The sequence below is a fragment of the Diabrotica virgifera genome, chromosome 8, assembly GCF_917563875.1.
Source record: "Diabrotica virgifera virgifera chromosome 8, PGI_DIABVI_V3a".
NCBI lineage: Eukaryota > Metazoa > Arthropoda > Insecta > Coleoptera > Chrysomelidae > Diabrotica > Diabrotica virgifera.
The window spans coordinates 157,897,724-157,925,291 of record NC_065450.1 but is presented as its reverse complement, the minus strand read 5'-3'; the positions used below and the strand labels follow the sequence as shown (position 1 = coordinate 157,925,291).

Below are 27,568 nucleotides of genomic sequence, written 5' to 3'. Positions count from 1 at the left end.
ACTGGAAGTAGACTAAGTCTTCGTAAGTTTACTCTTCGGCTATGTGAAGAATTATGGGCCCCATACCTTGCCTCCCGAAATCTGGAACTATGCCTAGCAACACCAGGTCTACCAACAACTACTATCACTGTTACTATCCAAAACCGAAAAACATATCAGTTGAAAATATTTTGTAAAGGAAATAATACTTCCAATCATTGCCGCGGCTGTACCAAGGCAATGTGTGGCAAATATCAAAAACTGCAAACTGTATGGTGTTCCGAATGTTCTTGATGGGCAGCGAATGTGTTAAACAATGAAAGTAAAAAATAAAATCAGATTCTATCGTCTAGAGTAGATTTAATTTTTTTAAACTGAGTTTTAATTGATTAAAGACCGTGGGGCCAAAATGATCCCTTCGGGCTTTCTAGATAGGTATGCTAATAGCCCGATCAGGGAACGCAAAATTTTACGAAAACCTCCAAAAAAATAAAGGAAAGATGAAAATTTGGCAATAGGTAGTTGAAATTGTGTATTATTATATAAGAAAAAGTTTACAATTCTACATCCCCTCCATTTTACAAACATTGGAAAATACGGGGTGAAAAATTTTTTCTCGGGGGTGAAAAAATATACCTTCAAAATAAGTCCGGAATTTGATAAAATTACTAATTCTAAGTAACTTTTGTTCTATAGAGTTTTTTTAATAAGTCAATACTTTTCGAGTTATTTGCGAGTGAACGTGCTCATTTTTAACCAAAAATAAAAAATGTTTTTAGACGGTTTTTCGGAGATAACTCAAAAAGTAAGTAATTTAGCGAAAAAAATATTAGTAGTAAAAATATATCTTCTAAAAAACTGAAAAAATGGTGTATGCGTGAGGTCTGCAGACCCAGTAGAAGCAGAGTTGCAGCTAATGAAATGTAGGTACTTCTTCGTCAAATTCCAAATCGAATATTTCAATGTGAAGTAACCAAAAAATGGAGCACTTTTCGGGGAAAATTCATTACAACTTTTTTAAAGTGTTAAAAAAGGTTTATTTTTGATTTTTAAAAAACTTCTAACGTTAAAAGTAACTGAGTTACGCTCAAAATATTGTTGGTCCCTTTTATATTTTGGTAAAAAATGGCAAAAATCACCCCTTAATTCGCTTCTCAAATAATATTAATCGTAACCGCTTTACAAGTTACTTTACTTATGTATTGTTTATATTATCTATAAGTTTCATTGGTTCAAAGTGCTCAGTTTTGAAAAAAATTGGGTTTAAATAAAACATTTTTTTAATTTTGAAAAAAATCGTAATTGTTTGTGGAATTAACTTAAAAACAATTAGGAATACCAAAAATCTCAAAGAGTAATAAAATGTACGTTTTGCTTTTCTGATTATTTTTGGTCTTTTGTTTTCTTGTTAGACAAAAATTGGTTATGCTATGGCTGTTCAAAATTTGCCTAAAATCGTGATTAGTTACTCGTTCAAGCCATTTTAACTACAGCTTTTTCAAAACGAAGCACTTTGAACCGATGAAACTTACAGATCATATAAATAATACACAGACAAAGTAACTTGTGAAGTGGTAATGTTAAAATGTATAATGTGATGTTAATTATTAGGGGGTGATTTTCGCGATTTTGTACCAAAAAATAAAAAGGACCAACAATATTTGGAGCTTAATTCACTTACTTTTAATATTACAAGTTTTTTTTTTTAAATAAAAATAAACCTTTTTTTAAACACTTTAAAAAAGTTAAAATGAATTTTCCCCTAAAAGTGCTCCGTTTTTGGGTTATTTCACATTGAAATACTCGATTTGGAATTTGACGAAGAAGAACCTACTTTTAATTAGCTACAACTCTTCTTCTACTGGGTCTACAGACCTCATGTATACACCATTTTTTTTCAATTTTTATAGGCTATATTTTTGCTGAGAATATCTTTTTCGCTAAAATACTTACTTTTTGAGTTATCTCCGAAAAACCGTCCAAAAACATGTTTTATTTTGGTAAACATGAACATATTTACTCGCAAATAACTCGAAAAATATTAACTAGTGAAAAAACTCTATAGAAGAAAAGTTGTTTAGAATTAGTCATTTTATCCGGTCTTATTTTGAATGTATTTTTTTCATCTTCGAGAGAGGGTATTCCCCTCCATTTTAGAAAAGATGTAGAATTGTAAACTTTTTCTTATATAATAATAGACAATTTCAACTACCTATTCCCAAATTTTCATCCTTCCTTTATTTTTTTTGGGTCAGATTGTTCTTTGATCGGGCTATAAGCCCGATGTATACAGTGTTAAAAGGGCTACAATTATCACAGAACGTTTTCGATCTCTAAAAAGGGCATCATCATTGTGATAGGCTTGGCATGCTAAGCCACCTAAAAATACATCGGTTAGAGCCCTTTAAATGTTGACTAAATGTCTTACATTGAAAATTCCACACCTGTAATTTTGAACCAATCAAAATACGTTATTTTGACAGATCACCATGGCAACGGAGGTATTTTATCGGAAATTTTTTGCTCGTGGGGTACCCAACAGCGAATTATAGTGGAAATTTTTTGACGTTTACAATAACAGAACATTTTTGACAGACTGGTTTTTATTTGTTTACATAATTTAGTTTTGATTCATTTTCTATCACTTGTAGTTACTCAAAACTTATGTAAAATTGAAGAATATACTATTTTCTATCTTGAAATGGTATTCCCATGCAACTACAATGAGTAGAAATTACGAATTTGAAAGCCTAAATAATTGCTGACAAAGCTATGGCGCGCTATTAATCTGTTCATGCAGCTTTGGATTTTCAAATGCAAATTTGGTGTGGAATTTTCTTACCGAATACCACGCGAAGTCAAATTAATATCCGGAAATTTTTTTTTGATCATGAATATTTTTAGAAAATTTTCCCTCGTCTGCGACTCGGGTCAAAATATTCATGATCTCAAAAAAATTTCCGGAAATAATTTGACCTCTAGTGGTATTACTAGTGAAAATTTTTTTTGGGTGGCTCAGCATGTCAAGCATGTCACACTGATGATGCTCTTTTTAGAGAGTTAAAGCGTTCTGTGGTAAGTGAAGCCATTTTAAGGGTTTTTAAATAAGTATAACTTTTATAAAGGGAAATTTTCATTAAATTTATTTATATTAAAAGATAATTATAATAAATAATAAAATCAAATCTGAAGTCTCAACACCGCAACTGCCAAATAAGTGTTACCAATTTACACAATTTAAATGAAAACTTTATAAATATATTTATTTGCAGACAAGTTACTTACCGTCTGGTGGATAACACCCAATAACCTGAAAATGATTAAAAACTTCATGTAGTTAAAATAACAGAAAAAAAAGTAGCAAATATCAAATTTTTTATGGATTTGAGAACTGTGCCCATTTAGCGCCTTATACGACGGCGAATGTGGTCGGCCACTCTGTGGATCCACAAAAGTAGTTTACCGTGGGTTCTTATGCAAGCGACTGTGGCCGGCCACAGTCGCTCGTCTGGGGTGCAACGTCCACTTCACATAAGAACCCACGGCCAATCATCGGAAGCTGCTTTGTGGATCCACAGAGTGGATCTACAGAGTGGCCCGTCTGTTTTTGCCCTTAGTCAGCAACATTTCTTAAAATTAACGCCTAACTGATCCTACCATACACCAATACTATTACGAACCTAATCGAACAATCATGGATAGGGAAGGGAGACAACTTTTCGTACCCAGGTCACAGCATAATAAACGAAACCAGCAAGGACACTCCCTGATGCCGCCTTTGAAGTTGAAAAGTACAGGGTCGCCGTTTTTCGCGTAGTACATCTCAGTGGTGATGTGATGTGTTAGTTCATCAGTGTTGCCGATGTCACCAACTTTATTACTCGTGAGAGATTCTTTTTGAATAATTTCTGGAATTTATGCAAAAGATTAAAAATACAATCGCCATTCATCGTCAATATTTTGTGTTATGTCCCAATTATTGACATAATTCTTACAGGCATACGTATAAAATTATGTTAAAAAATATTTAATATTATCAGAATGTCATAAAAGTTAAGTAAATCTGATAATTATGTACAAATCGGCAACACTGTCGATTTTCTACATTGTCTGGTACTACGCACAAAATGGCCGACGATCTGCGCCGTAATAGTGCGCGAACTTTTCCCGCCTACTAGTGTGTCACTGCTGTTGCGTTTTCTATGCTGTGCCCAGGTGTCGTTCAAGATGACTAACCACAGGCTAAGTGGACCACGGAGAGGGACTATTATTAATAGGGAGAAAAAGACAAGGGTAAAAAAAGACAAAGCTAATCTAAAGTTGCAATTTACAAGACTTAACAAATTAAGAGATTTAATTTACGATTTAACAATGTAGAAATGGAATTTCACAAAAATCGTTATACAGAGTGTCCAGAAACTCTACCGGAAAACAAAGACAAGAGATTCTTCAGCTAATTTTAAGACAATTTAATCCAATTCACCTAGTCCGAAAATGCTTCCTAAGGGAGCTAGAGCTCTTTGAAAATGGCGTCTTGTAATTAGTTTTTCTTAAATACCTCCAGAATGCTTCTAGTTATAAAAACGAAAATTGGGACGCATATGTATCTTCCAGAGACAAATCGATTCCATCCATTTCGAATTTCTAGTACCGGTCACAGGCGTCTGTTTTGGGTAGGGAAACAGATATTTTATCGCATAACTTTTTTTTTGTTTAAATTTTAAGCATCTCTCATTTTGAATTATTAAATTGAGAGGTACTCTAGTACTAAAAGGTACTCTTGCTTTAATTCGGTAGGACACACCGTTTTCAAGAAAAATCGATTTGAAAATTTTTCGTGTCTTGAATTTGAAAAAAATTGAAAAAATTTTCAATAGAAAACGGTGTATTTTAACAACTTAAAGCAATAGTAACTATTTCTACAAAAATACCTCAAAATTTAAAAATCTAGTGTCAAAAATGCTTAAAAATTAAAGACAGAAATGGTGTAAGATAAAATAACCGTTGACCTACCCAAAACCGACGCATATGACCGGTACTAGAAATTCGAAATTAATGAAATCGATTCATTTCTGGAATATAATTAAACGTACAAGTTTTCGTTTTTTTAAATAGTTTTTTTTTTACTTCTTTTTGAAATTTAAAAAACGAAAAGAGTATGTGTGTACTTTGTACGCACGTAAGGAGTTACATTTCTATTATATAATTTCAACGAAATAAATATACTAAATAGTTTATTTGTATTTTATTTAAATATTAAACTAATTCTAATACTTACCTACCACTTTCAAAATTTTTTTATTAAAACAATTCCAAAAATTTAAAAAATGAATATGAATCGTCCGGATTCGAACCCGGGACCTCTTGATCTATGGTAGAATGCTCTACTAACGAAGCTATCATCGCTGTGTTTACGTACATCTCGGACATAATTATTACAAATTACGGTGACAAATAGATCAAATCAAGTATAAATATGTTATATTAGATACTTATTATCTTACTCCCGAGGAAGACACAAAAATTATAATAAATACTATATTTACTAAAAACACTAATATATTATTTTCATACCTTATTTGCGCTGATACATACATAACTTTAAAGATTAGCAACGAACTCCATACTGTCTGTGTGCGCATGCGCCTAGAATAATAAAAATTTACTCTCAATCGCGCCTAAAGAAGTACAACTTCAAAAATTTTTAAATTCATTTTTCTAGAAAACGGTGTATCCTATCGACTTATAGCAAGAGTTCCTTTTAGTGTAAGAATACCTCATAATTTAATAATCTAGTGTCAAAAATGCTTAAAAACTAAAGACAAAAAAGTTATGCGATAAAGTAACCGTTGCGGTTACCAATCCAAAACGGACGCCTATAACCGGTACTAGAAATTTACAATGGATGGAATCGATTTATCTCTGAAAGATAAATATGCATAACAATTTTTGTTTTTCTAAATATAAGCGTTCCGGAGGTATTTAAGAAAAACTAATTACCAGACGCCATCTTCAAATAGCTCTAGTTTCCTTAGGAAGCGTTTTCGGACTAGGTGAATTGGGTTAAATTGTCTTAAAATTATCTGTGGAATCTCCTGTCTTCGTTTGTCGGTAGAGTTTCTGGACACCCTGTATAGTTAACCAAAACTTTGTAGATACTTGGATGGTTTTCGAGGTCGATAAACACAAATATAATCACAAATATAGTCCCCGAGAAAAATATCTGCCGACCTCGGAAACCGCCTGAGTAACGAGTTTTGGTTAATTACATAACGAATTTTAACAAAACTCCTGAATAAGGCCTTGATAATACCCCGTAAAGTACAGTAGATACTCCGGAGGTTGTTGTCGGTGTCATATTCGTGTTCAGCGACCTCGAAAACTTCTCGAGTTACAACTTCTGGCGGCTAACTAATTATGTAACGTTGTTGTACAAAACTCTAAAGAGTGACAAACTTACCAGGTATCACTCACTCCATAGGCTCTTCTAGGTGTCATATTTTTATTTTATATCATTATTTCTATTTATTCTGTGTCACATAATTTTTTTGTTGGTCTGTGTAATTAACCAAGACTTTGTACTTAAGTGGTTTTCCAGGTCGATCAACACGGATATCATCACAAATAATATAGTCCCCGAGAAAACTAGTTCCGGACCTGGAAAAGCCCTGAGTAACGAGTTTTGGTTAATTACATAACGAATTTTAACAAAGCTCCGGAATAGGGTGGGCCGAAAAAAACTTTTTTTTTATTTCGTGTTGCTATCCGCGGAAAAATTGCTACTAGAACAGAGTTTTAAATTACAAAAAGAATTTTTCAAATTGGTTGATATCTTCGGTCGCGCATTGGTCGTAAAGTTTAAAAAAATTGGTTGTTTTTGAATTTTTTTTAAACACAAAAATATTTTATCCCGTTTTGCTATACCACGTATATCTTTCGTTGAGGGGTCAGAATTTAAATAAAACAAAGAAAAAAAAAGATATATTGACACGTTCCGGCCGCGCATCATCCATGAAATATCGTTTTTTTTTTGCTATTTTCTACTTTGTACTCAAATACAACGTATCTCGTAATATAAAACGAGTTCTATAGTTCTACTTCTAATGGGATTTCGATCTTCTTAATAAATACAATTAAAAACAGCTCAAACATAGAAATACAGTATATTATTTGTAAATTCAATGTAGAATTGCATACATTTACAGTACAATTACAGAGTAATATGCAAAACAAATGTTTTTATGTTTTTCACTATGCCAGTTGCATAAATTCGACAAATCGACATATTATTGTCTACAACACTACACAAACTGCCTTATGTCCTAAGCTATGCCTATATAAAATATATTGCGCATCCTGAAGGGAGGGAGAGTCGTGACGCAACTGGAGACCGGCACGTTCCTAATGGTTCGTAACGTCCGATTAGTTTGATAATAGTCCGTAAGATATGTATACTTTATATTTTATCTTTGTAAAAGTGAAATGTCTTTTATAAACAAATAACACAAAAAAGTCGTATAATATTATTTTGCTAATTGAATAATTTCATGACAGAATGCATACAAATCATATTTAACTTTAACAAGAATTCAAATTCAAATTGGTCTCCAGTTACGTCATCATGCGCGAACTGGGGCGTATTTGGGCTAAGGGAAGATACTATCTGGCTTTTTTTAGTATCATGTACATATACATAATATACATACGTACGAAATTTAGTTTGGCAAAGTGATAACGGTCGCAAACTCAATACTTTTCCCGTGTAAAAAGTGCACAACGTTCCTCAAGGAATTTTCATTTCAAAAATTTATTTCGCCGAAGCGATGACGGTCGCTAATTCAACAATATTTTCCCATCTAAAAAGTGTATAACGCCCCTAACAAGGTTTCGCTTCAAAAATTTATTTTGTCGAAGCAATGACGGTCGCGATGACAGTCGCTAATTCAATACTTTTTCTCCATCTAAAAAGGGCACAACGTCCCTAAAGAAGTTTTCACTTCAAAAGTTTATTTTGTTGAAGCAATGACCGTCGTTAACTTAATATTTTTCCACATCGAAAAAGTTCAAAACGTCGCTAAAGGAGTTTTCACTTCAAAAATTTATTTTTCCGAAGCGATGACGGTGGCTAATTCAATACATTTTCTCCTTCTAAATAGTGCACAACATCCCTAAAGAAGTTTTCACTTCAAAAATTTATTTCGCCGAAGCGATGACGGTCGCTAATTCAATACTTCTTTCGCATCCAAAAAGTGCACAACGTTCCTCAAGAAATTTTCATTTCAAAAATTTATTTAGCCGAAGCGATGATGGTCACTAATTCAACACTTTTTCCCCATCTAAAAAGTGTTTAACGTCCCTAAAAAGTTTCGCTTCAAAAATTTATTTCGTCGAAGCAATGACGGTCGCGATGACGGTCGCAAATTCAATCATTTTCTCCATCTAAAATGGCACAACTTCCCTAAAGAAGGTTTCCACTTAAAAAATGTATTTCGTTAAAGCAATGACGGTCGCTAATTTAATACTTTTTCCCCATCGAAAAATTGCAAAACGTCTCTAAAGAAGTTTTCACTTCAAAAATTTATTTTTGTCGAAACAATGACGGTCGCGATGACGGTCGCTAATTCAATACTTTTTCTCCATCTAAAAAGGGCAAAACGTCCCTAAAATGTTTTCACTATAAAAATTATTTCGTCGAAGCAATGACGGTCGCGATGACGGTCGCTGATTCAATACTTTTTCCCCATCTTAAAAGGGCACAAAGTACGTAAAGAAGTTTTCACTTCAAAAATGTATTTCTGTTGAAGCAATGACGGTCGCGATGACTGTCGCTAATTCAATACTTTTTCCCCATCTAAAAAAATTTCAAAATGTCCCTAAAGAAGTTCTCACTTCAAAACATTATTCAGTCGAAGCAATGACGGTCGCTAATCCAATACTTGTTCCCCATCTAAAAAGTGCACAACGTCCCTAAAGAAGTTTTCACTTCAAAAATTTATTTCGTCGCAGCAATGACCGTCGTTAATTTAATACTTTTTTCACCTAAAAAGTGCACAACGTCCCTAAAGAACTTTTCACTTCAAAAATTTATTTCGCCGAAGCGATGACGGTCGTTAATTCAATAGTTTTTTCCCCATCTAAAAAGTGCACAACGTCCCTAAAGAAGTTATCACTTCAACAACATTACTATTATTATACGTACATTATAATAATATACGCACAAAATTTATTTCGTCGAAGCGATGACAGTCGCGAAATCAATCCTTTTTCCCCATTCCAAAATAGATTTTACATTTATTTCAAATTTAAATACTCCTACACAATTTATATATACATACACATAATAAATATACGTACAAAAATTATTTCGCCGAAGAGATGATGGTCGCGATGACGGTCGCGAAATAAATCCTTTTTCCTCATCCAAAAATGGGTTTTACATTTATTTTAAATTTGAATACTTCTATACAATTTATGTATACATACACATAATATACCTATACGAGTATATGTACAAAATTTATTTCGCTGAAGCGATGACGGTCGCGATGATGGTCGCGAAATAAATCCTTTTTCTCCATCCTAAAATAGGTTTTACATTTATTTTAAATTTAAATACCACTATACAATTTATATATGGTGACGGTCGCAATGACGGTCGCGATGGCGGTCGCGATGACGGTCACGATGACGGTCGCGATGACGGTCGCGATGACGGTCGCCATGACGGTCGCGAATTCGATGTTTTTTCCCCTATCCAAAAGTCGCGATTACGGTCGCGAATTCAATGCTTTTTCCCCTATCCAAAAATCACACAACGTCCCTAAAGAAGTTTTCACTTCAAAAAAGTTTTTTTTTGGCCCACCCTACTCCGTAATAAGGCCATGACAATACCTCTAAAGGACAGTAGGTACTCCGGGGGCTCTTTCCGGTGTCATATGGTCGGCCTAATATGAAAAATGCAAGTCCAAAATATTCAATTTTAAACTTTTGATGGTACATGTTACTAGATTGTGTTAAAATTGCGAAAATGACATCTGCTGAGTCCATTAATATTGAAAACCATATGAAATCTGCACAAGTCCCACAAATCCGCTCTTGTTAATGGCCAAACAGTTCAAACTTATCGGTGCATTTCTGATGTTTATACAATAAAGTCTTTTCATTTTAAATGGGTGAGTACCTACAAGGTAGAGATTAAAATGGCACAGCAAATTGATTACTAAAAATGCGAATTTAAATTATTTAGGGACTTGTGCATTTTTCACATATTTAGTTGTATATGAGTGGAGTTATGCACTGTAAGTTTTTTGTTTCTCCTGTAAAATCAGATATTTCGGAATTTTTTTTCACATTTGCACATTAACTATTCGTGTTCATCGAAAACTTCTTGAGTAACAACTTCTGGCGGCTGAATATGCAACGGTGTTGTACAAAACTCCATGCAGGGAGTAACACAATTGCCAGACATCAGTTACTTTGTAGGTTCTTCTACGTGTTATTATATTCGTATTTAGGGACCTTGAAAATTCACGAGAAACGAAACTGGTCTCGATATTCATCGAGTAATAAATTTTTTAAGTTTGAATACTTTATGTATTTTTCTAAACAAATACAGTTTTTCATTTCTTCATGGTTGGATCTGGTCAGACCGTTTGTAGTAGCCCAGTCGGAATAGCATTTGACCTTGCATTAGGAGCTGCCCCAAATTTTATTTGTCAATCTTTAGAAGGGGTCAAAAGTAGTGAAAATTTAAAATCTCGACTGAGTTCCACCGTTGCGTTAGCCGCCATCTTGATTTAAAACGAAAACAGTTTTTGCTCAATATCTCCGCCATTTTCGACTTTTCGATAAAAAGTGTAGATACTGAAATTGTTGAAAATATAATTTTATATAACTTCGTTTATTATAATTTTTTTCGTGCGGTCGATATTTTCCGAGTCATGGGGGCATAATACTGACAGTTAGAGCATAATTATTGAATTATTGAATTATCTCGTTCATTATTAGTTTTACAACAAACATGTACGTTTACAAAAACGAAGAGAATTAAATTTTGTACAATTTTTATTTTTATAATTTTTTTGATAAAATCAGTACCTATTTAAGGTAGTACGTACGCGGTAAAGGTACGAGGGTAAGACCTGATTGATTCTATAGCAATGGTTTTTATTAAATATCTCCGCCATTTTCAACTTTTCGACAAAAACTGTAAGGACTGAAATAGTTGCAATTACGATTTACTACAATTTTTTCAGAAAACCAGTGGCGGGTCTACGAGGGGGGGAATGGGGAAATTCTCCCCAACAGGTTCTAAAATTTAAAAAAAATGTTGGAATATAATAATATATATTAGCTGACATGAAACTTAAAATTTCGTCAGACAAATTCAACCAATAAAACCCGCTAGTTAATAAAACGAAGTGAACTTAATGCATAATATAAGATATTACGTGGGCGGTCTGATAAGTACTTAGCCTTTAAAAGAAAAACGACAATGTTGGAAAAGTGGAGATTTATTTCTGAACATAGTTTCCTTTTAGCATGGAAAACGATAAAAAATCTGAGAACAAACAGAAAAGAGACTAGTAGAATAGATTTAATAGAAGAAAGATCTTGGATCGAACATTACTCGCAACTTTTGACTGAAACAAGACCGCAATTCACGAACATCAGTACAACAACATATGAAGTAGAATACGATGAAGACGATGAAATAACAGTACAGGAAGTCGAGAATGCAATACGAACTCTAAAAAATCGAAAGTCATGCGGACCACAAGGAATACCGAACGAATTACTAAAACACAGCCCACAAGTATTACGAGAATTACTTGCGTATGTTTTCACCTTATTCTATAAAGGTCATGATTTACCACATGAGTGGACAACAGCACATATTAACAATATATACAAAAAAGGAGATAGAAAAATTGTTCAAACTACAGGGGGCTTAGTGTCATAAACTCACTCTCAAGACTCTATGGAAAAATAATAAAAAATAAAATTGAAAAAGAGATGACAGATGTAGAAAAACAAAATGGCTTTCGTGCAGGCAGATCCTGTATGGACAGCATATTTTCTCTAAAGCAAGTTATTGAGAAAAGATTAGCCCACAACCTTTCCACCCATATAGTTTTTATTGATCTGACATAGGCATACAAAGGCATACGGTAGTGTACCACTTTCAATGCTCTGGATAGCAATGGAAAAACAAGGAATAAGCAAAAAAAATATACAAGCAGTACAACAGCTTTACAAAAATATGACGGTAAACATTAAAACTGGAAACAAATTAACAAGAGAAATTCCTATTAGTAAGGGCCTAAAGCAAGGCTGCTGCATAGCACCTACACTCTTTAAAATATATTTAAATGAGGCACTCTCACTGTGGACAAGAAAGTGCTGCAATATGGCATCCCAATCGATGACGATAGATTGTACACAATACACTTCGCTGACGACCAAGCCATTCTAGCTGAAGACGAGAGTGACTTAGACTATATGCTCAGAAAACTGGAAGAGGAGTACACTAATTGGGGCCTTACAATTAATATACAAAAAAACGAGTACTTAGTTGTAGGAGAAACACCAGAACGCCTACAAATTGAAATGGGAACTTTTTTTTTATTTATTTATTTTTATTTATTTATTTATAGTACTATACAATTGACCTGGCCTCTTGTGACTAATCCAGGTCGTTTCCTGATGGGATTACAGTAGTTTATTACAATATTATTATTTTAAGAATTTTTTCTATTTGACTAATTAAGTAACAATAGCCCTAATCTACTACTAATTATGAAAACTACAAATTGTAAACAATTCTAATAAACAAATAACAGCAACTAAACAAAAACTAATAAACAACAGATAAATTATTACTTTTTTTTTAACATATAATTTTTATAAAAGTGCTCCCATTTCTCATTCTCAGATGAGAAATGCCAGCACTATTCATCTAAAAATAGTCACGAATAATTTTAAGTGCAGGTCTAATCGACTTTATGATATGTATTCTCAATGGTATTTCGGTGAGCCTCAGACCATTGAGTTTTAAAATTTCAGGTTTTTAGTTTAATTTTTTTTTTGTTTGATTAATATTTTTTTTTTGATTTTTGATTTATTTTATTTTATTTTATATTTGATATTAATTTTTAATTATTTATTATATAAATATTTATTTAATTATTCCAATATTTTATTTTATATTTTTATATGTAATTTTAATTTTTTTTGTATAATTTCTTATTAAAATTCATAGAGGTTGGATATTATTTACTTGATTTCTTCTTCGTCTAATATTATATAATTCTAATTTTTTCTTTGATATTATGTCCGCTAAATTATTTAGTGTATTAAATAATTCTTCATTTTGTATTATATTTACTATATTTATGCCAACAAGGTCTCTTCTCATTCTTTGTAGTTCTTGTGTATTTGTTTGTCTTTCGCAAATAAATACTATGTGTTCTGGTGTGCCTATTTCTCCACATTCACAATATTGATTGTCTTTTAAGTTAAATCTATGTAGGTATGTAGGGTACGGACCGTGCCCTGTAAGAAAATGGATTAATCCTTTTTTTGGGTTAAAATAATTTGGTATATTATTTAAATTTGGAATAAAATTATAGAGACGTCTTGCTTTAGGGGAATTATCCCATTCGTTTTGCCATTTTCTATTTAATATTTCTTCTAATTCTCTTTTTGTTCTGATTTCTATTCCCATTAATTGTATTATTTTTTCATAATTGTATTTTCATAATTTTTCATAATAACTCAAATGGGAACTATAAATCCAACAGAAGTCTTCAAATACTTAGGAGTCCAAATACCTTCAAAAGCAGGGAGTAACGACGAAATACATTCCAGGATTGGCCAAGCAAGATCAGCCACCAGACAGCTACACGGACTATTGTGGAGTAATAAAATAACAAAAGAAAATAAAAGAAGAATGTATAAAACAATAATAGAAAGTATTGGGTTGTACGGCGCTGAACTCTGGGAAATCAACCAAAGAAACAAGTCAAAAATCAAGGCGATGGAAATGAACTATTGGAGACGATGTTGCCGACTCACTAGACTTGATAGGGTGAGAAACGAAGATATTAGGAGACAAATGGAAATCGATCTAGATATAATAGACACAATCGAAGCCAAAAGATTTAACTGGTATGGACACCTTCAGAGAATGCCTGAAAATAGATGGCCGAAAAAAATAGAAAAATGGACTCCACCCACAAGAAGAAAACGAGGTAGACCAAGACGATCCTGGAGAGAAGATGTCGAAGATGCAATGACCGCCAGAGACTTAAAAACTGAAGATTGCTTCGACAGAAATCGCTGGAGATTAGGATGCGAGAAGCGGCGACAGCTGTAGAAGACTCGCTTATTATATATATATATATATATATATATATATATATATATATATATATATATATATATATATATATATATATATATATATATATATATATATAGTTTCCTTTTAGACCGATACACTTGACCCAGCGATTCTCCACCTTCTTTAACCCGTCTGAAGAATACCTTTTCTCGAGGTCTGCAAAGTAGTCTGCCGTGGCGGTGATGAACACCTTATTCGACTTAAATTTCTACCCGGCGAGTGACTTTTTTAAGTTTGGAAACAAAAAGAAGTCTTCCAGACCCAAATCTGGAGAATACGTTGGATGGAACAGCAGTTTGTAGACCTATTCGATCAAGTTGGCCCTGGCGATGGCATTTTCTTCTTTCCCAATTGGTCCTATGGTCGTTTTGCTCTTTTCTAGGAAGTGGATATAGATCACACCTTGTGAATCCCTGAAAATGGTGGATATCACCTTTCCGGCCAATTGGACAGTCCTCGCCTTCCTCGTAACACGTTCGCGGGGTGACGTCGCTGTATCGACTGTTCCTTGGCCATGGGTATATACCAGTGGAACCATGCTTCGTCGACGGTTATGAAACAACGTAGAAACTCATTTGGATTACGCTTAAACAGCATCAGACACTGTTCTGATGTGGTCTCATGGTTGTGTTTATTGTTCTGAGTTCCAAAATGCGGCAGCCAGCACGCCAACAGCTTTCATGCAGGATATGACCAATGAGATATTTTGAGATCCATACTGTCTCAGCTATCTCACGCACCTTCAGTGGGCGGTCTACCAATACGAGATCGTGGACTTCTTTCACGTTGTCCTCAGTGGTAGCCGTTTTCGGGGCAACTGGGAGTGACTTATCAAAAACCGACGTGCCACCATCGTTGAACTCGTTAAACCAATTTTTGACGGTTTTTATCGACGGAGAAGAATTATCGTTTACAGAATTCAAGCGCTTTTTGATTTCGCTGCGGGATTTCCCTTCTAAAAACAAGAATCGAATCACCGACTGATATTGCTCTTTTTTCATTTTTCTAAAATTCCCAAACACGCCCGCTTACACACGCGGTTAAAACATAACTACGTGTCCGATTGGTCTGATATTTTGACATAGGCCGTCTAAAAGAATGTATTAAACGATGGTAGATTTTTCTTGCGACAGTGGCGCCATCGGACGGAGAGGCTGAGTACTTATCGGACCACACTAGTATTTACGTCTTTTATGTACTACTTAGTTTGGTTGGTGCTTCATTGGAAGTTTCAAAAATTGTATAAAATATTATTCTCTTTATTTTTGTTTATGTACAATTATATCGTAAAGTTAATAATAAATGAGACAATTCAGAAATTATTATGCTTATATAAAAAAATTGTTAAAAAGAAATTATAGGAAATCATATTTGGAACAATTTTAGTTGAAAATGGCATATATATTAAACAAAAACAATTGCTATAAATCAATCATGTCTTACGCTCGCGCAATTACCGCATACGTACTACCTTAAATATTAATTTTAGCAAAAAAATGAAGGAGATCAAAATTGTGTAGAATTTAATTCTTCCTATTTTTGTATAGATACATTTTTGTCGTAAAACTAAGAATACATGAGATAATTTAATAGATAAGCTCCAACTGTCACTATTTTCCGCCATAACTCGGAAAATATCGACCGCACGAAAAAATTGTAGTAATATAAATTATAGAAAATAACATTTTAAACAATTTTGGTTTGTGTACTTTTTGTTGAAAAGTTGAAAATTGCGGAGATATTGAGCAAAAGCCGTTCTCGTTTAAAATCAAGATGACGGCTAACGCAACGGCGGAAATCAGTCGAGATTTTAAATTTACACCACTATTGACCCCCTCTACAGAGCAAAAAAATAAAATTTGGGTTAAGTTACCTTTTGAGGCAAGATGGGGTATTGGGTGCGGGGTATGATGGGACATTGGTGGTAAATCTGGGTTAATTTAAATTTCTTAATAAATAACATTGGATTATTGTTTTAGATAATACCATGGTACGTACTTACAAGAAAAAAACAAAAAGAGGAGAGTGGTCAAGAGATGTTATGAAAACAGCCATAGATAAAGTGACATCGTCAGAACCCTGGGTAGGCTGCCAGATCTGTGGATGTTGAGCTCACAATGCTTGTGCTAGGGTGGACAATGAAGATTTGTAGCAAATGCACATTTTTGTTGGTTTTGTGAGAATTAAATAGCATCATCATCATGCCCCCATTCCATTACCCCATCATACCCCATAGTATGGGGCAAGATGGTTTTTCATAATGTTCTTATTAATGGCTAATTGTTAAAAAATGTGATAGGTTGATTTTCCAAAGATTGTACCAAATCATAGTTAGATTAATGACGTAACGCGCCATCAATTAGTAATAGTAATAAACGTAGTAATTATGTTGTATTTTTGTTATTTTCCTTAACTACCCCATCATACCCCTCCTTCCCCTATCTACTTAACCAATTACATACTCACTACCTGATCTATTCGCTTGCAAGGTCGTGTTATAGTTATTATTTGGTGGTGTTACAACGAGAAAGGATCAAAATGACGTTCGCTTTGAGTAAGTAATATTTTTTAATCTTATTTTTGAAGATACTAAAAATATTTTTGGAAAAATAGGATCTAGAGGAATTTGTTTAAGACATATTTATACAATTTATTACAAAAGTATTCTATCAATTGTGGCAGAGCTGCTAGTATTTCATTGTGACCATATGGGCACATAGGGATAATATGTGATAAATTATAGGTTTTCTGTTTTTTTTTTATTTTCAGTCCTGGTTTTATATTAGAAAAAGCAATGACTATGTGGTATGACGACGAACATATAGAAAATGTGGAACATCGGTGTTTAGTTTTCCTCCAGATGTTCATGAGAGCACGGATGGAGATCGTGGTGATTTAGTTGGCCATTTGTCTCATAGTCAATTATTGGCATCAGTTGAAATTCAAACAAATAATCGTAATAAAACTATGGAACAAGGAGAGGAAGCATCTGTGAATGAACTAAAGACAAAAGAACCTGATGAAGAGAGGCGTCAAATAAATAAGGAAAAAATAATAAATGTAGAATTTCTAATAAACTGAGATTACGCAATGGATACAGTGTGATTTGATACATAATAGAAAAATTTAAAAACATGAATGAGTCTGAAAGTTATGAATTTCATAACAGAGTCCATTACAACTCTTCAAATTATTTTTTTGTCAAAGATATGCTTGAACATATTTTACAAGAAATAAAAAAATTTGCTACTTTCAAGAATTTTCCAGCAACTTGCTACGGCATCAGTCCTCAAAGTTTAGTCAATAGGCACTCTAAGCAACAGAAGACAATTATTCAAGTACAAAGGCCTTTGATTATTGCAAAATATACTACATTCATGGGTTGCATGGATAGAATGGATGGAGATGTGGCACGATACAGAATTGGCATCAGAAGTAAAGGTGTATTGGGCTTTTTTTACTTGGCTTTTAGATGTATGCCTACATAACGCGTGGGTACTTTATATAAGTTATCAACGGAAATTTGCGGAAATATGGAGTTCTACCTAGTTGTCCTGGTAGGCCTGCAGTAAGCAGGAATGGTCTGTCAATGAATAGAGAGTCCGAGAATCTTCGATATGACAAAATTGAACATATTGTTGTTCCAGTCTCTAACGGTAAAAGACGCAGGTGTGCTGGAGAAGGGTATTCATCTATGATACATACACATGGTAACAAATGTGATTTAGGACTTTGCAATGAGTGTTTTGACATATTTCATACACAGGAGTAAATACGTAATGTATATAAGTAAGCTCCATGCGTAACCATATGGTCACAGCATTTTTTTCGTATGTTTATAAAAAAAAATTAATAAAAACCTATTTTTACGTTTATTTAGACTCATTCCATTGTCATCTGCAGTTGTATTTATGAAAAAATATATTTATCGATATTCTGGTAGAAAATGGGTTAATCGGTTGGTGGTCCTTGAAATTTGGTTGCACAGACGTACATAGAAAACGCCATGGACGGCTATGCTGACAAATGTGGGAGTCCTTAAGAGAGCAAATGTTGCTCTGCTAACTAGCTTCTTGATAATATCAAATATATGTAGAAAGATTCCCTATTTTGGCACGTAGTAAGGGGAGACCGATATAATATTATTCAATTTATTATGATGGGTAAAATCGAAGGACGCAGAAGAATTGGCAGAAAATAGGCCTTTTGGTTACAGAATATCAGGGAGTGGACAGGAATAAAGAAAGCAGAACAACTATTTAGAATAGCTCGAGACAGAGACAGCTTCGCCATGTTAATCGCCAACGTCAAGGGGACTTCACAGGGCACGTTAAAAAAATAAAAATTTGATTATGTCCGCCCAAGCTACAGTTAAATTTAATAATCAATTAAGATTTCTTCTTCTTTTGGTGCCTATTCGTTTCAAATATTTGCTATCATTCTGGCTATAATTAGTTTACTAGCTGATGATTTAAACAGATTAGTTGTTGTTATAAAGAACCATTTTCTTAGGTTCTCTAACCATGATAATATTCTTTTCCAAATTCCTCGCTTTCCAAATATTTTGCCTTGAAAGATTACCTTCAGTAACCTGTATTTAGTGCCGTTTCTAATTATTTGTCCGAGATATTCTAACTTTCCCCTTTTAATGATATACATGACCTCTCTTTCTTTCCCTATTCTTCGTAATACGGTCTTGTTGGTTATCTTGTCCGTCCATGATTACAGGATTCGCCTGTATAGCCACATCTCGAAGGCTTAATTTTTTTCTCAATTGCTTCAGTGAGTGTACAGAATTAAATTCCTTATAGTCTGGGCTGATTATCGGAGAATAGGCCATTTTTGGGAAAAGTTATTTACCAGCAATTTTATTGCTGGAATCGAATTATAAGATCCTATATATTAATAATATAGGTATGCAAAGTCCTCAGATAGTCTGCTACTTTTTTTATAAACAAAATGGCGCACGAAAATCGTGTTTTTTTCAATTATTGCTCTATAACTCCGAAGATTCTAACTTTACAAGAAAAACACTAAAAAAAATTCACCGTGATTAAATTCTGCATAGAGACGCGTTTCTCCCGATCTGCTCCGACGAAAATTTTCCTCGGAAAATGCCGGTTTTCCCAACAAAATCTTTAATTTTCAAATAAAGTTTTAGATAAGTAATTATCTACCAATAATTAAATAATTTGGTGACTTAAAAGCCTTTTTGGTTTAGATTATAGTTACAGAAGCTGATGAAAATTAAACGAATATTTTAGCAACAATTCAATTGTTAATTAATAATTTACGGTCGCAATAATAACCAAAATAATTATGATACACTGATCAAGCTTTGAAATCTTATAAAGATGAAATGCCTATTTAATATTTTGTCGACAAAATATGAATTTTTTATTTTTTTGCATAATCTTTAAATGTTTAAAAAAATAGTTATAAACAAATTAACGTTTCTCAGAAAGTTTTTATTATATTATAATTTTAAAAAATAGCTAAAATGCGCATTTTAAATATCTTTAAAATAAATGCTTTTAAACTTTTTTGCAACCATTTGTAAAAAAGTTATGAAACAGCCAAGTAAACATACGATTACTATTGTGTTTATAATATTTTTTAATTCTTTCAAAGCGTAGAAGTGAGTTTTGAAGTACAAGATAATTATTTACAAAAAAATATCGATTATCAGTTTAATAGTTATATTTTAATTAAAGATTATAAATATATTTTTTTGTACTTTACACGCGCGAAAGTAGAGTAACACAGTACTGTAGCTAAAATTTTCACTCGGAGCGACGACCGGCCGCGTGATGTACACTTTTAATAAATAATGCATGCTGCGTGTCAGTCGCTTCGAGTGAACATTTTAGCTCCGACTCTGTATCAGGCCTACGTTTGCGCTAAAATTACAAAAAAAGTATTTTTAATCTTTGATTAAAATATAACCATTGCACTAATTTTCGACATAATTTGTGAGTAATTAGGTTGTACCATAGACTAACTTTTAAGCTTTGAAACAATTAAAACAAATTATAAATAACGGAGATTTGGTATATTTATTTTGCTGTTTCATAACTTTTTTGCAAATGGTTAGAAATTTTTTTTAAAGCATTCATTTTCAAGACCTATGAAATACGCATTTTAAGTATTTTTTTAAATTAGAATATAATAAACAATTTCTGAGAAATCTTAATTTGTTTATAACAATTTTTTTTAAACAATTAAAGATTATGCAAAAAAATGAAAAATTTATATTTTGTCGACAAAATATTAAATAGGCATCACACCTTTATAATCTTTCTAAGTTTGATCAATGTCTCATGATTATTTGGTTGTTATTGCGACTGTAAATTATTAATTAACAATTGAATTGTTGCTAAAATATTCGTTTTATTTTCACCGGCTTCTGAATTTATAATCTGTAACAAGAAAGCTTTTATTTCACCAAGCTATATAATTATTGATAAATAATTACTGGTCCAAAAAATTTATTTGAAAATTCGAGATTTTGTTGGGAAAACCCACGTTTTCCGAGGAAAATTTTCGTCGGAGCAAATCGGGAAAAACATGACTCTATGCAGAATTAAATTGGGGTGAATTTTTATTTGAGTGTTTTTGGTGTAAAGTTAAAATCTTCGGAGTTATAGGGCAATAATTGAAAAAAATACGATTTGTCAGCGCCATTTTGTTTATAAAAAAAGTAGCAAACTATATGCGGACTTTGCATACCTATATTAATAATATATAGGATCTTATAATTCGATTCCAGCAATAAAATTGCTGGTAAATAACCTTTCTTTGTACTTTCTTAGTATTATAACTATTTTTTTTTCAAAATTGAAAGATTATGCAAAAAAAAAGAAAAATTTATATTTTGTCAATAAAATATTAAATAAGCATCTCATCTTTATAATCTTTATAAGTTTGATCAATGTATCATGATTATTTTGGTTATTATTGCGATCGTAATTTGTTAATTAACAATTGAATTGTTGCTAAAATATTCGTTTAATTTTCACCGGCTTCTGGAATTACAATCTATACAAAGAAAGCTTTGATGTTGCTAAGTTATTTAATTATTCATTAATAATTACTTACCTAAAACTTTATTTGAAAATTAGAGTTTTTGTTAGGAAATCCCGCATTTTCCGAGGAAAATTTTCGTCGGAGCAAATGGTAAAAAACATATCTCTATGCATAATTTAATTGCGATGAATTTTTATTAAGGTGTTTTGGTTGTAAAGTTATAATCTTCGGAGTTATAGAGCTATAATTGAAAAAAATACGATTTGTCGGCGCCATTTTGTTTATAAAAAAAGTAGCACACTATCTGCGGACTTTGCATACCTATATTATTAATATATAGGATCTTATAATTCGATTCCAGCAATAAAATTGCTGGTAAATAACTTTTCCATGAATTTTGCTAATTAGCCCAGAGTAGTAGTATAATATTGAGAAGATATAACATCGTACAAGCCTTACTTTTATCTCCAGATTAAAGTTGTGGCTTTAAAGAGTTTGGCCGTGTTATTGAATGTCCTCCTATCCTTCTCTATTCTACAATTTATTTCTTGTGAATGATTTTCACTTACGTCATTTACTTTGTTTATTAGTTAAGATTTGATTAAATCAAAAGTTTAATTAATTATAAGTTATAAGACAGATACTTGCAAGTCATGTATCACGTATTGCAATATTTGTGCTGATAAACTAAAATAATAAAATTAATTGGCCCTAATATCACATGCGGAACAAGGATATATTCAAAATCTGAAGATACTTCATATCGAAAAACTCCAGTGGTGTTACTAATGTCTACATAAGAATACTCAAAAAATTTAGTTTAATTGAAGGATATACAAAAATAATTATTTTACCTCATCTGCAGTATTTTCTGGAAATTCAAAATGTGCCTGAACAGCGCTTTTGATACTATCAGCATTACATCCAAAAAATGATGCAATTATTAAAATGACTACACCTTGCATCTTTTGAATTTGGCAAGCGAACCATAAGTAACTACAAAATTTGTTTAAATATGATTTATGGGAAATAAAAATGCAATTAATTCAAACAATAAATTCGGTATCATATCGTTAAAATTTCATAGCATTATGTAACACCTGTTTTATAATAGCTTTGTAAGACAAAGAAATTATTTGTTAACAAAGGAATATTAAGTTAATGTTTTTCCATTAAAAACTTTTTAATTTAATTATTTAATAATCAGTTTAATTATTTAAACAACATGTAACCATTATCTCTGAAACTGCTTGCACTTTTTAAATAAATTTTAGTTTCTGACAGTTTTATTTAAATTGTTAATTTTTCATTTTTTCTCTAAGTAATTTTAAGAGATTTACTTTATTTATTATTTTTAACACTTTTTAAATACTATAATTTAAACAAAAACACTTAATTTATATTATTTTGCTATACACATTTATTGTTTAATTCATTTATTGTTTACAATAATTTATAATCCACTTAAACATTCTAAAACGAGAACATAATTTATGGAATTTTTACAATGTATTTATTTGACGATTTTAAGACACGATATTATTTAAATTGCGACTCAAATCCGTTTATAACAGTTCTATCTTTTATAGTCCATTAAAATGTTACATTTTTTAGGCCGTACCTTGCATTTCTTAGAGGAGTCAATTTTATTTCTTTAATGTATAGGGGGGATCAGTAGAAGCTTAAGTTAAAGTTTTTGGGGTCCCCCGGTCGCCATCTTGGAAATGGGGTGCAAAGGGGTTTCGCGCTATATCTCGTAAACTACCAACCCTACGGAAAATCTAATTAAACATAACATGTAGCAAATTAAATTTTCCACAATTTTGTTTCTATTACTTTTTATCGTCAAGTGACCAACAAAAAGGTATAACCAAAAATATGTAAATTTTTTTTTAACAAGTTTCCTTTTGGATGGTATAACTTTTTTTCAGTTCATTTTAAAATAAAATAACATTTTAGCAATTTTGTAGAGGGTTTTTCAGCGAGCAATTTCCACTATAAAGTTGTTTAATTCTATTTATTTCTATAGGTTTTACAGCGCTCCAAACTTGACCAGATTCTCGAATGCTCATAGGGATACAATAAAAACAAAAGTTAGGCTTACTTTTCTATCTATATATATTTTTTATTCATACAATTTATTATGATTTTAACATTCCTATGCTATTATTAATCTATTTTTGACCTTTCTTCCCACTATAAAACTTATAACTCTAAGCATATATAGAAAAGGCCCAAGAAGTTGTTTGAGGACAAATTCGCCGCTTCAGAAGAAGAATGACGCAACCGCAAAATGCAAAATTCTTGAGCAGAGCAAAGAAACGATTTTTGATATCAGAATCATAAAGTATGATAAAAATTAGCCATTCACCACACCGTGGTCAGGATCTCGAGATATAAGCGTTTTTTGGGGTGTGCCGCTTGTATATGAAGTAACATAACTTTTTTCCTATTATATATTTTGACTTAAAGTTTTCCAAAAAACTTCTGCATGAACTATATTTTATTGTCGTGTTGGTTAAAATTATAAACTAAAAATTTTGTCACTCAACTTTTTTAAGTAAACATGAAACTAACGAAATATGATGACAAAATGTTAATAAATTAACAACTCTTTTTTAATGTGTTCAAACCTTTTGGACAAATTTCATTGTTGTCTACGTACTTCAAGGTTGACACAGTAAAGTTTTTAAAAGGAAATATTTACAGCGACCAAAGATACAGCGAGGTAAATTTGAAAAATCAGCAAAATTGATTTTTGGCATTTTTGTATAAAATTTATTTTTTTTAATATGTTCCACCAACTCCAGATAAAAATAAACTTCATATTCGAATTCAGCGACCTCTAAAACATAAAAATAGACCAAAATTGATCATTCACCTTAAATTTGATATTCGTGGTTGGCATAACGGTTAATGCAGCTCGTCTAAGTTATAGATAGAAAAGCATTATTTTTCTACGAGAATTCGAGAATCTGGTCAAGTTTGGAGCGCTGTAAAACCTAGATAATAAATAATATTAAACAACTTTATAGTGAAAATTGTTTATTGAAAAATTCTCTACAAAATCGCTTTGATGTTATTTTATTGTGAAATGAACGTAAAAAATGTTATAACCTCCAAAAGGAAATTTCTTACAAAATGTTCTCTTATTTTTGTTTATAACCTTTTTTGTTGGTCACTTTACGATAAACAGTAATAGACACAAAATTGTATAAAATTTAATTTGTTTCATTTTATGTAAAATTAAATTTTCTGTAGGGTAGCTAGTTTACGAGATACAGCGCGAAAGCCCTTTGCACCTCTTTTTCCAAGATGGCGGCCGGGGGACAAGGGCCTCAACCCCAAAAACTTGAACTTAAGCTTCTACTGAACCCCCCTACACATTAAAAAAATAAAATTGACTCCTCTAAGAAATGCACACTAAATGCAACATTTCAATGGACTATTATACTAATATGCCTATGCTCGAGAATGGTAGAAAAAGCCTCGAAGTAAATAAATTTTTCGGCGAAGAATCTGGAGACCAAAGCTTGTGGCGTACAAAGTTACAGTATGATGCGGAATAAATACCGTTACGTTTGGCGCATCGTTATAATTGTAGCAAATGCAACACTATAATAAACGTTGTTAATCATAATATAAATTATACTAAATTAATACTAAAAGATCTAGATAAAAAAGGTCAAAGCAGGTTTTGTTTATATTTGATTCAGAGTTGGACCACCATCTCCGTTGGATCTAAAAGATCTATTTAGTAAGGAATTTATACAAATTTTTATTAGGTTCAATTTTGGTTATAATAACTTTTTTGTAAAAACTTATAGTTTTTAAGTTATTTATGATTTAACTTTGCAATTCACGAATGTGAAATGTGCACATTTTAGTATGATACAGTTGATCCAAAAGATGGTATAACCCAGACATCCAAAGTGAAAGTTATTGTCCAACACCAGATTGTTCTATATGGTCCACATAATGTTCAGAAAAAAGTCACACACCTTTTTAAGCTTCGGGTTTGGGGGGAGGGGGGAAAAATCGGCAAATTCGTAGTTTTTTACGTTTTTCTTCAATATTTCCAAAAGTATGCGGTTTAGCATGAACAACCTTCTATATAAAAATGTTCTACATTAAATTTGAAATAAAAAAGGCAAAATGCATAATCCTTCTAAAATGAACGGTTCCAAAGTTACGGAGGTAGTATAATATCCAAAAAAGGCGTTACCAAGACATCCAAAATAAAAGTTTTCCTTCAACACCAAATGGTTCTATATGGTCCACATATTGTTCATGTTCAGTAAAAAGTTACACCATTTTGAGCGTCCGGTATATGGGGGAGATGGGGGAGAAGTCGATAAATTAGTAGTTTTTTAAGGTTTTTCGTCAATATTTCTAAAATTATGCTTTAGCGTAAACAACGTTCTATACAAAAATATTCTACATAAAATTTAAAATAAAAAAGGTCCTACACATAATTGTTATAAAATCAACGGTTCCAGAGTTACGGAGGGAGTGGAGGTTTTCGATACTTTTTATATGTTTTGGGCAATTGATGATGATTTTGGGTGGTGAGGTTGACGTTTCTTCAAGGTTTTATCACTAACATACCATCCGCCACTGAAATAGCAAATTTTATTTACAAAACACAATCCTGTTAAAGAAAATTTCTTTCAGCAGTAATAATATTATAAATTGCCCAAAGAATATAAAAAATATAGAAAACCTCCACTTTTCACCCTCCGTATTGGAACCGTTGATTTTATAACAATAATTATGAATAGAATCTTTTTGTTTTAAATTTTATGTAAAACATTTTTGTATAGAACATTGTGTACGCTAAACCATAGTTTTAGAAATATTGACGAAAACCTAAAAACACTACTAATTTACCGACTTTTCCCCCATTTCTCCCACACACCGCACTCTCAAAAATTATGTAACTTTATACTGAACAATATATGGACCATATAGAATAATTTGGTGTTGGAGGGAAACTTTTACTTTGGATGTTTGGGTTAGGCCTTTTTTTTTGGACCAATTATACTATACTACCTCCGTGACTTTGGAACCGTTCATTTTAGAAGAATTATGCATAGGACCTTTTTTATTTAAAATTTAATGTAGAACATTTTTGTATAGAAGGTTTGTCATGCTAAACTGTTTAATAGTTTCAGAAATATTGACGAAAAACCTGAAAAACTACGAATTTACCGATTTCTTCCCCCTCTCCCCCTCAAACCCGACGTACAAAATGGTGTGACTTTTTTCTTAACACTTTGTGGACCATATAGAACAATTTGGTGTTGGAGGATAACTTTCACTTTGGATGTCTGGGTTTTTGTCTAGTTATACCATATTATTTTACGTTAAAAAAATCGTAACTTTTATTGAAATATGATTGAAGGATTGCATGAGATCCTATAGTCTTCAGAAAAATTAAAAATATCTGCTATAAAAACTGCAGAAAAAATATTAAAAGCCAACAGAGTTGTAGTGAGTTAAACGCAGAGGAACTTGATTTCAGTTTTTTTTTTACTTTTAAGGTAAAATTAGGTTTTTGACAATGTTCCGCTACTTAAATTTTAAGTTAACTTTATTTTTGTTTTCAGTATCACCAAAAATATAAAGTAAGATCAAAATTATTAATTTACCACCCATGGTTATTATCTCGAGAAGTAAGCTTTATTTTTGGGGTGGGCCGCTCGTCTATAGGTATGCTGTGACAAATCTTTACATTATTTTATTTTAGTACGGTATTATTACCATTTTATTGGTTCCCAAGGTTCATAAATAGACAGGTTGCATGGTAACTTTCCACCAATCAGCGTCGAGAATCTAATGGCGGGAGTGACGTCACCCAGAATGCTGCATTCAAATTCATTCACTTCAGTCATTGAAATGAACTCGGAAAGTAGGAATGTATTGAAAATGTGTATATTTAAAAAAATACGTTTGGATTTTTAATGACTATTTATTTCATATATTCTTTAAAAAATGTGGTAGATACCTTAGAGTTACAAAAATCATAGAATATAATTGCAATTAAATATATGCAGTAGAATAGCATTACTACTTAATTAAAGCAGAAGGAGATTCTTTCTTGTGTATATATGGGACTAAATCATTCAAATATCCTAGGTATATTAATAATGGATTGAA

At 32.1% G+C, this 27,568-nt stretch overlaps 1 protein-coding gene across 1 annotated transcript in view; it reads right to left on the bottom strand.

Annotated features, from left to right (window-relative positions):
- The window catches only part of LOC126890408 (microfibril-associated glycoprotein 4-like), a 90,391-nt gene extending 67,883 nt beyond the window's left edge, over nt 1–22,508 (bottom strand). Inside the window, exons 1-2 of the mRNA XM_050659313.1 lie at nt 22,264–22,508; nt 3,265–3,289 (exon numbers count right to left, since the gene is read on the bottom strand). Coding sequence (XP_050515270.1) covers nt 3,265–3,289; nt 22,264–22,374 — 136 coding nt within the window. The 5' untranslated portion in view covers nt 22,375–22,508. The remainder of the gene's footprint in view (nt 1–3,264; nt 3,290–22,263) is intronic.
- Between the last annotated feature and the right edge of the window lie 5,060 nt (nt 22,509–27,568).